Raw genomic sequence first — 11,586 nt, forward strand, 5'->3', positions numbered from 1 at the left:
TGGATAGTGTGAGTGATCTCCTTCGAGCTTCCAATCCAACGAGCTTCTAATTTACTCTAAAATAAGGAAATAAAAATAAGTAAGCATAAAATGCTTAGTAAGTTCGTATAACATGGTCCTTAGCTTACCATTAATTCTATTTTGAGGTAACTATGTAAGGCATATTCAATCATTTTGACATCAAGCCCTACACACATCCCCATTGCCCTTGTTAGTCATATATTCCATAATGACATCAAAACATAAATGGGCTCAACAACAATCAAGTTTCCAAGCACATATGTTTTCCATAACATGTATTCATTCAATATACATAATTCATCTCTTTATTACAAGTTTAATTTCATACTAGTTCATTTCGAGTTCAGATCATTTCATATCAGAATTTTACTCATATTACTCAGAATATCAAGGTCACGATTAGTACACTCAAGGTGTATAAGTCTATAATCATGAATGTACATACTCATCAAATAAATTCCATGTACAATATCGTCATTTTATATTTCCATATATCAATTATCACGTATCATCATTTTCATACATTTCAGGCCGATATGTGTAATAACTCATTTCTTATTCATATCTTCTCATGTCAAGAATTCTTACCCTTTGAATTTATCTGAAATATCGATGGATACACAGGTGGTACACTCATGGTGTACAAATCAGGATTTATCAATTCATATTCAATGGTACCCATAAGGTACTATATCATCGAGTACACTCTCGAGCCACACATGTATACAACAGGATTACCAGTCCAGGGTAAATCCTTTTTGTGACATATGCTCAAAGGAGCTTGATTTGGATAACCCGTCTGAGCAAAACCCAATATATAACATGTGCTTGAGAGGACTCATATCAGGATTACCCATTCAGGCTAAATCCTTTTCTATGATAAGGTCAATAGGATTACTCTTCCGTGCTAAATCCCGTTAGCAGCAAATGCAAGACCTCAATCATTTCAAGAATCACATATTTATCGAATTTCCATTTTATTCAACCAGGATTCAAACATTTTTCAAGCATTATCGGGCATGTGGTTATTTCATACATCTACAACATTCATATAATTCAAGTAAACACTTTCCACATTCATTTCAAGCATATAAGTAACATTCTCATCGTTTATCCTTTAACATCTATCGGGCATTATCATTTAATTCAAACATTTTCATTTATCGAGCTTGATCGGATATGTAATCATTTTCTCATATTTATGACATTTATACAATTTACTTAAACACAATCGATGCAAGCATGTAAATAAACACAATTTAGTTACACGAACTTACCTCGACGATTGTTCATGTACGAAAAATCTACTAAACTGACTTTTCCTCTTTTCCTCGTTCTAGCTTCGAATTTGGTTTATCTGGATCTATAAGAGTAAATTTGACATCAATTTATCACATTACACATTCATGTGGACTCAATTTACAACCTAGGAAAAATTACCATTTTGCCCCTATCTTTTCTATAAATTCCAATTTCATCCCTTAGCCTAGAAAATAAAACTTGTGCAAATTACTCCTTATTCCAAGCCTAACCAAAGCCCCATTACAAAATTTACAGCACATGTATTCATAAAATTTCAGAATTTTTCATCAAATTTTACAACTTTTCATTTTAGTCCCTAAAACATGTTTTCATCAAAAATCACTTTGTAGAAGTTGTTTATCTATCAATAATCTTTCATTTTATACCATAAATTTCTAATTTCCAGCATATACATCCATGACCCATTTTTCATACCTTGATAACTTTTCAAATTAATCCCTAAAATAGAAAGATTAAGCTATCCCGGTTTCAAAAATATCAAAATTACTAAAAACGGGGCTTGAATACTTACCCAATTTGGCCATGAAAGATTCTTCTCTCTCTCCTAGGGTTTCCATGTATTATTTGGGGAAGAATATGAGAATAATATGATGATAATTCTTTTATCATCTTTTTAATTAATTAATTTAATTTAATTCTAATTTAGTCCCTATCCTTTTTTAAAATTTCCAATGATGAGTATACCAAAATATCAACATACTTTTACTAATGTTTTAATTACCATATAAGAACCTTTAAGTTCTGAATTTCATAACTATATGATCCTTCTAGCCACTAGAATCTAACTTTTGCATTTTATGCGATTATGTCCTTCTCGTAATTAAGCACATAATCAGTAAAATTTTCTTATCAAAATTTTCGGTTCAGATTTGTGGTCCCAAGACCACTATTTTGATTCCACCGAAATTGGGTTGTTTCAGGTTTATAGCAAGATGAGCTCATCCATGCTTACTTGATGTACATGTAAATTATGTGACTAACTTGCTTATTTGAGTGCATGTGATTAAGCAAATTCACTAAATTGTTGGAAAACATCATATTGTTAAGCTTATTTAAATGAATATGATTGGTTACACACGGGAGTGTGTCTTGACCGTGTGTGATATACGGTCTGGCACATGGGCATGTGGTTTGGCCGTGTGTCCTTTGCATCTTAAAATTGAGAAACAGAATACTCAAAATTGGGCACACGGGCAGAGACACAGGCGTGTGTCTCAACCGTGTGTGCTACATGGCCTAGACCACGGGCGTGTGTTTTGGCCGTGTGAAACCTGTATTTAATTTTAGAAAATTAAATTAATCACACAGCCTAGCACACGAGCGTGTTGGCTGGCCCTGTGGCACAAGTCAGAGAGTTACACAGGGTCGAACACGGCTTGCAGCACAGGTGTGACCTATGGTCACACGGGTGTGTCCCTTGGTCACACGGGTGTGTCCCTTGACCACATGGGCGTGTCTGTCCTGCATCTAGGAAAAATTTTAGAAATTTCTCAAAAAATTCTCTTAGTTCTCAATTTAGTCCTGACCTGATTCTAATGCACGATTTAGGCTCGAGAGCTAATGTAAGGGACTATATGATGAAATTTGATTAGAATCTGATATGGATATTTAAAAATTATGAAATGTATGTTATTTGTTTTGTAAATTCTAGTAATACTCTGTAACTATGTTCTGGCGATGGATTCGAGTTAGAGGTGTAACAATCTCTCTCTTGATTTCCTCATCTTAAACCAAAATTGGGTTTTCAGAAAAGGTTTTCAAAGATCTAGTTCTTTTTTGAGTCATCATAAATTGAACAAAAAGTTAGAATGTGGAAAAAATGGTGCTACGGTGGTGGTAAGGAATTTGTAGTAGAACAAGGGGCATCAGGTGTGGATGTTGCAGGAAAGTGAGGCTATAGGGTGGTTGCTACAATGGGGAAAAAGTTATGGTAGCGTAGGAAAGAGATGTTGCGACAGGGGAGAAGTGCGGTGGCAAAGAAAAAAAGTTTGGAGAAAATTTTAGGCTTTTGAGGTTGGCAACAAAGAGAGAAGAAAAATGTAGAGGAAGGGTTAAGGCTAATTGCTTAGGTGAAGTGAGAAATATGATGATGGTAAAAGGATTTTATAGTAGTAGGTTAAGGTAAATTGATAAGAAAATTCTTGCTATGGAAAGAACTTGGACGGCAAGGCTTTTGAGGAGGGAAAGAGGCTGCAAAACTATGGTTTGGGGAGAGCTTAGGGGCGGCAAGAGTTGGGTATTTTTTCTCCTCATCAATGTTCTAGGCCTTGAGCCCAAACTGCAACTCTTTATTACTTACACTAAATTGAAATTGAACAAAAATAAAAATATTAAAACTTGGACCAACTTGGCCCTTTTTATTCAGCATAAATTTGAAATAAAATAAAAGTTCCTTTTAGGCTATTTAAAATTTTTTTCGAAGAATTACATTAAATTAAATTCCTAAGAAAGGTTGGAGGGGTCACAAATTGTCTCGCTTAAGTTCCAATCTTCTTAGACATAATTAATTTTCTGTACTAATTGAAGAGAATTTTTCTAAGGATGTCTTTTATTCAAATTAATTAAATAAAAATAAAGGGTCTATTAAATTGAATAAGGTATTAATTCGCTCAACTTGATCATCCCAATAGTGTTTGAAACGTTAACCATTAGCTTTAAATGTACCTTCCTTATCATCCTGTAGTTCCACCACTCCATAAGAATAGATTTTATGAATGATGAATGGTCCAGACCATCGAAATTTGAGTTTCCCAGGGAATAACCTTAATCTTGAGTTGAACAATACAACCCTTTGACCTTCTCTAAATTCCCAAGGTTGTATACGTTTTTCATGTTATATCTTGGTCTTTTATTTATACATCTTGGCATTCTCATATGAAAATAACCTCAATTCTTCCAACTAATCAAGTTGTAATATCCTTCTTTCACCAGTTTACTTCAGATCTAGGTTTAATTGTTTTAGAACTCAATGAGCTCTATTCTCCAACTCGAGTAGCAAATTACTAACCGATAAGGAGTCATTCTTAACAGTGTTCTAAAAGTTGTATGATAGGCTATAGAGTATCATCAAGCCTCCAAGACCAATTTTTTTTATGAGGTCAAACTACCTTATAAAGATTCCTTTGATCTTGTGGTTTGCAAGCTTAGCCTGCTCATTCGCCTATGGATGATAGCCAGTAGCTACTTTGTGTTTCACTTCATACTTGTACAGCAACTACTTAAGCCATTTATTTATAAAGTGAGATCCTTCATCGCTAATTGTAGCTCTAGGAGTCCCAAACCTTGCAAATACATGTTTATGTAGGAATCACATGACTACCTTAGCATCATTTGTCAAGTATGCCTCGGCTTCTACCCACTTGGATATATAGTCAACAGCCACTAGGATGTACCTATTACCATAAGAAGGAAATTGGCCTAAAAAATCAATGTGCCAAACGTCAAATAATTCTACCTCAAAGATGTTCGTTAAAAGCATCTTGTCCCTCCTTGATATGTTTCCAGTCCTCTAGCATCGATTGTAATTCCTCACATATGCGTATGTATCCTTAAACACCGTAGGCCAGAAAAATCCAGCTAGCAAAATCTTTGCTGAAGTACGGGAACCACCAAGATGTCCCCCACTAGGAGATGAATGGCAGTGGTATAGGATCTCATCGATCTCGCTTCCAGCTATACACTTCTAATTATATTATCTACACATTGCTTAAATAGAAACGACTACTCCCAGAAGTAATACCTACTGTCATGAAGGAATTTCTTCCTCTATTGGCAAGCCATTTTAGGAGGCCTTATTCTACATGTTAAATAATTTTCATAATCGGCAAACCAATGAGTTTCATGGATTTGACTTACCTCAAAAATATGCTCACCTAGGAAATTTTCATTGATAAGAACAAGTGAGTGAGTTACCTCCGGTTGTTCCAATCTTGATAGATGGTCCACTAATTGATTTTCAACTCCTTTTTCTATCTTGGATCTCAAGGTCAAATTCTTGGAGTGAGAGTACCTATCAAATCAACCTTGGTTTTGCATCTTTCTTTGTGAGTAAGTATTTAATGGTTAAATGATCTGTGAAGACTGTGACTTTTGTACCTAAAAGATATGAATGGAACCTGTCGAAAGTAAAGAAATTTAGTTACTGTATATTTAAGTTGGGCTCCTGTCAAAGTTCTACTTGCATAATAGATCGGATGAAATACTTTGTTTCTTCTTTGCTCTATCACAGCTCCCACAGCAAAATCGCTAGCATCATACATCAACTCAAAAGGAGAGTTCCAATCTGGTGTAACAATTATTGGTGCTAAGATTAACCAAATTTTAAATTCTTCAAAGGCTTCCAAACATGCTTTGTTAAACTCAAAAGTTGTGTCTTTCTCTAATAAAGTACAAAATGGCTTGGAAATCTTTGAGAAATCCTTTATAAACCTTCGGTAAAAACTGACATGCCCCAAGAAACTTTTAACTTCTTTAACAGTGACTGGGGGTGGCAACTTTTCAATTATATCCACATTTGCCTTGTCGACTTTGATCCCTTTTCTAGATATTTTATGTCCTAATACAATTCCTTCCTTAACCATAAACTGCCATTTCTCCAAGTTAAGGACAAGGTTTGTCTCCTTAGACCTCTTTAGTACCTTAGTCAAATTACTTAAACAAATGTCATATAAACCACCAAAAACCAAAAAATCATCCATGAATACTTCAACAAAATTTTCAACCATATCAATAAATATTGCCAGCATGCATCATTGAAATGTTACAAATGCATTAACATAAATTGAAAGGCATTAATCTAAAATTAAACAAACTATATAGACAAGTAAAGGTTGTTTGTGTTGGCATTTGGGGCTACAGCTATCTGGTTGTACTCCAAACACCCATCTAAGAAACAATAATATTCTTTACCTGCTAGTTGATCCAACGTCTAATCTATGAAAGGTAGTGGGAAATGATCCTTCCGGGTTGCCTTGTTCAGCTTTCTATAGTCTATACAGATTCTCTAGCCTGTGATTGTCCTCATCAAAATTAATTCTTTACTCTTATTCTCTATAATCGTGATTATACCCTTCTTTGGCATACACTATACTGGACTTACCCATCAACTACCTGAGATGGGCTAAATAATTCCTGCATTTAACCATTTCATAACTTCCTTCCAAACTACCTCCTTCATAATAGGATTGAGTCTCCTTTGCCCAACAATGCTAGTTTTCTCGCCCTCCTCTAATATAATCTTGTGCATACAAAATGATGGGCTTATTCCTTGGAAATTAGCTATAGTCCAACCGATCGCCTTTTTAAATTTCTTTAAAACTATAACCAACAGCTTCTCTTGGTGTTCTATTAGTTCTGTTGAAATAATCACAGGCAAAGTAGAAGAGTTACCTAGATAAATGTATTTCAAATTAGAAGTACCTTTAACTCAAGTTTGGGTGGTTCTTCGACTGACAAATTTGGTTTGTGTATTCCTGAGTTTCCAACTCCAATAATTTAAAACGTGCTAGTCGATCATAGCCCTTTGGATTGTCTTCCCTCAAAGTCATATTTTCCTTACCTTGTTCATCTTCTAGTGGCTCAGACTTTAAGCTGTTTTCCAATAGGTCTTCTCCAAAACTGCATTCCCATTCTGTAGAGACTTAGGATCCAATTCCTCTATTGTTGAGTATTCTTCCTGTGAATCAGGGAATTTCATGGCTTTAAGAAAATTAATGGTTACCTGGTCATCTTGAACTCGTATGGTGAGTTCACCTTTTTCCACATCGATTAATGTTCTCCATATTGCTAAAAAAGGTCTTCCAAGGATGATCAGTACTTCCTTATCTGCATCAAAATCTAAAATGATAAAATCATTCATAAAACTTAACTTATCTACACATACCAGAACATCCTTGATCTTTCCTTTCGAGTATGTTAGAGATCGATCTGCCAGTTGGAATGTCACAGTTATTGGTCGAACATCACCTATACCCAATATCTTAAAAACAAACATTGCAATCAAGTTAATGCTTGCTCTTAGATCACATAGAGGTTTACCACAGTAAGATTCTCCAATATTACAAGGTACAGTAAAGCACCTAGGGTCCTTCATTTTCGAAGGTAGCTTGTTTTGTAGGAATGCACTGCACCCTTTTGTTAATGCTACAGTTTTGAATTCACCAAGCCTCTTCTTATTGGATAGAATATCCTTCATGAACTTGACATAGCTAGGCATTTATTCTAAGGCTTCTACCAATGGGATATTGATGTGAAGCTGCTTAAAAACATCCAAGAATTTCTTGAATTTCACCTTCTATTACTATTTCTTGAGCCTTTGTGGATACGGAGGTGATGGAACCTTGTCTTGGATTGGACAACTATCCTAAGGTATTATAACTACATTTAAAAAAGGCGTTAGCTTATCAGAATTGAATAGTTTAGGTTTTAGCTCTTCAGGATTTTCAAAGTTTAACATCTATGGTGTAGAAATTTCAACTGTCGATTGATTTTCATTTCTCTTGAAAGGTTCATCTTCGACCTCAACTTCCTTGGGATCCAAAGTCCTTCTGCTTTGTAAAGCAACTGCTTTGTAGTGTTCCTTACCCGTATTCCTTGTATTTTCTATATCACTCAACAAGGCTCCATAAGGTCTATTGTAAAGCTCCGTAGCTAACAAACCCATTTGGTTCTCCAAATTTTTCAATGTTGTTGCTTGGCTCTAGATTAAGGCATCATTCATAGCCATGTATTCCTTCAACAAATTCTCCAAATTATTCAAAGGTTCAGCTAGTGGTGGTTTTTGAACTTGTTGATTGAACCTAGAGGTTGATTTGATCTATGTTGTATATAAGTATTATTCAGTCCAACTCCTTGGTTACTCCAAGAAAAGTTTGAATGGTTTCTCCATGAAGGGTTATAGAAGTTGGACTGTGGTCTTTGTCCACTTCTATTTTTGTCTTGATTTCCTACATAATAGACAGACTTAGAATTTGATGGAAAATTCTCAAATGAATGTCTGTCCCCACAGTATACGTAGGAAATATTGTCAAATTAACTTGGTGGCTGAGCTGCAACATTATTCAGCCTGTTAGTAGAAAAATTCTTAAACATTGAAGAAATTGAATATACATGAGCTAAAAGTGAAGTGAGAGCATCTACTTCATGCACTCCTGCTATTCATCTTCCTAAAGTTGCTCGATTGATTGGCCACTAGTAGTTGTTACTGGTTATTATGTCAAGAATTTCATAAGCCTCATTATAAGACTTAGAAATGAAATCACCATCTATAGAAGCATCTACCACTATCCTAGTGTGTGACCATTAAAACCATTATAAAATGTCTCTAGCTCAATGCAATGCGCAATCCCGTGGTGAGGGCATTTACGTAGAAACTCTTTAAATCTTTCCCATGCCTCGTGTAAGAATTCGTCATCCAATTGCTGCAAAATAATGATCACACTCTGCAACTTAGCATTTTTTTCTAGTTAAGAAATATTTAACCAAGAAGTGTTCTATTAATTCTTGCAATGTAGAAATTGAACTTGGTGGCAAAGAATTAAGTAGTGCACGTGCTCTATCACGTAATGAGTATGGAAACAACTTAAATCTCAATGTGTCTTCAATTACACCGACCATCTTAAAGGAATAATTCACCTCCATGAACAATTGAAGGTGAAGGTGTGGATCTTCTGTGCGCATTCCACTAAACTGGCCCATTATTTGAAGTATCTGAAACATCACAAGCTTTAATTCAAACTAAGGTGCCTCGATCTCAGGTCCCCTAATTCCCAGATTAAGCTCACTAAAAAGTGGCACAACATACTGCCTTATAACTCGATCCTTGTCATTAGCAACTAGGATTGGATTATGAGCATTAGTCGTTCCATTCCCTTTAACTTTGTTTTGATTTTTAAGGTCCATTTCTATGGCTTGTTGATAACTCTAAACTATATATATTTTTAGAGCACCTTTTTACTTAGAATTTATGCAAATCCTGATTATTTTGATAACTAATTATTTATGTTTAGTACATATTGAGAATGTTGGCACAATTAAAGAAAGAGTATAATTTTTGAGCAATTTAGTGCTAAATTCACATAGTTCTACTCAATCTTGTTGCATTTTGAAATTTAATAATTTTGGCTACAATTGTTGTAGCTTGGCACACTAATTTGTTTGATGTTCAAAGCCAGTATGAATGGCACATGCACTTGAGCTGATATCCATCAGCATGGGACTGCAAAGCCAAGGAATTAAACTTAAAAGAATTTAGTTTAACCCAACATGAAAATAGGTTGTTGAATAGAACAAGTCTGCCTTCACATTGGATCCCAAAACCGTTTATTAAGGGGGACACAAGACCAAATTAGGCAATGACTTGATAGAGCAGCCTAATCAACTTTGGAAAATTTATTTGTAGGTCCTTACATTTGTAAAAAAAAATTACAAATCACCCTTATTCAAACCCCAATATTGTCGTCCAACCCATGCCACAAATCAAGAAAGAATCAAGCTTGATATCATGAAAAAATCAACCCCTTTTCCATAAAATGTGGTCGGCCATGCATGAGATGCATTCAAGGGATTAGCATGCTATTTTTAGAAACTCCCAAGCTGTCCCTCATGTATAAATACCACATTCATTCCTCGTCCTTCATCACTTAACATTCACTCACCTTTCTCTTCTCTCTTCCAAGCTTAAGCTGTAACACCCCAAATTTTTAGTGATTTAATTTGAGTTTATGTTGCATAAATGTTTGCTTGTTTAATGGTTAAGTGTTCTGAGAAGTGTGGGAAGTCTTGGGGTCAAACCTTGGCTTTATCAAAATTTTTGGTTTTTACTGAATAAAACCCTTGCTTCTAGATGGTGGGTTCTTAAATAATGGAGGGGAAATCTAATCATAAAAAGGCTATTGGTATACAGGATAATGGCGTGTTACTTATACTAGTAGGTCTTGAGTACAAGACCTGCCACACTCAAAGTGTTTTATTTTGGCTTGTTGCCGTGTGGATGGTTGTATATTACGAGAACTCTGAAGCTTGAGTGGTTGGTGTGTTTGAGGGAAGTGGGAGCGTGTAGCTAAAATTCTAGGAGAAAATTTGGCGATGTTGATAGAAGAGTGGTCGATTGAGAGATTTGTGGAGGATTTTTGGGAGGTGATTATGAAGAGTTGAGAAGTGAGAGAATGTTGTGCCGAATGGGGACTCTAGGCACCCTTTCAGTTTCGGTTTTGGGGAGCTTTGGCATCTGGTGGTTGTTTTTTTCTTCTTTTGGGAAACCGATTCATGCTTAGGGATTTCTTGATGTGTTTCTCTCTTTCTTTTGGTGTTTTTGGGTTTTCATTTTGGGACCTTTTCCATTGCCGATTCTCTCCTCTTCCTTCTCTTCTAAACCTTGGTTGAACTACTCCATTCTCTCCATCCCTTCTTCTGTTTCTGTGTGACTGAATACCTTTTCTTCCCTTCTCTGTTTTTCCCCTCTCCAACCATTTCTCATCTCATCTCTTGTTCTTTGTTCATTGTCGTATACCCTTTCCTTTTCTCCTCTTTTCTTGACATCCCTTAATTATAATACTTCGACTGTTTACTACATCTCTCTATCCCTTTATGATTCGTCTGTTGCAGTTGTTCTTTGAACAATCAATTGGGGTCAAGCGTAAGGTTCTTTCACTCTTCCCATTACTTTATTTTTCTTTTTCTCTCAATCTTGGTTGATTACTCCACCTTGGTTTGAGGGCTCAGTTGCTAGCCCTTTTTTCTCCTGCTAAAATAACCTTTGTTTAACGCCTCTCTTTTCTGACATTTTCTGCTAGGGAGCAGGATTGTTTCATCTCGTGCCTCAAATTTAAGGAGGTGCTTTGGGTGTTGGCTGAATAGTATTGTCCCTCTCTCTTAGTCTACGCTTTTAGGTAAGATACTATACACTTGGTTTAATGGATTGTGTGTATGGTAATAGTTTACAAGTGGTGCTTGGGATTTAGGTAGTCTCTAAGGATTGGAGGCGATTGCTTGCAACGGTTCTTGGGCGATCAAAAAAGGTAGGTGATAGGAAAATTTGTGAGCAAGTGTTGGCTAAGGTCCCTTGTAATTTGTTTGATAAGTGTCTAACCGAAGTTTTGATTGCGATAAGTTTCGAACTCGTGGCCAACAAGCCCATTTTCGCAATCAGGTGTGTAATCGCACCACGATAACTATAAAACGGAAAAAGTCAAAAAATATGTCCATAGACGTTATACGAGTGTGCGCTCGCTCATGTGGTGATTC

At 35.7% G+C, this 11,586-nt stretch overlaps 1 protein-coding gene and 1 non-coding gene across 2 annotated transcripts; one reads left to right on the forward strand and one right to left on the reverse strand.

The window, feature by feature from the left end:
- Nucleotides 1–6,928: 6,928 nt before the first annotated feature.
- Nucleotides 6,929–7,558, reverse strand: LOC108459021 (uncharacterized). Its single transcript, XM_017758394.1, has one exon. The coding sequence runs from the start codon at nucleotides 7,556–7,558 to the stop codon at nucleotides 6,929–6,931; it is 630 nt and encodes a 209-aa protein (XP_017613883.1).
- A 1,127-nt stretch (nucleotides 7,559–8,685) lies between these two features.
- On the forward strand, nucleotides 8,686–8,791 carry LOC128282511 (small nucleolar RNA R71). The gene has a single exon (XR_008272799.1). It is a non-coding gene; the product is annotated as a small nucleolar RNA R71 (small nucleolar RNA).
- Nucleotides 8,792–11,586: the final 2,795 nt, after the last annotated feature.

This window comes from Gossypium arboreum, chromosome 1 (genome assembly GCF_025698485.1).
Source record: "Gossypium arboreum isolate Shixiya-1 chromosome 1, ASM2569848v2, whole genome shotgun sequence".
NCBI classification, from domain to species: Eukaryota; Viridiplantae; Streptophyta; class Magnoliopsida; order Malvales; family Malvaceae; genus Gossypium; species Gossypium arboreum.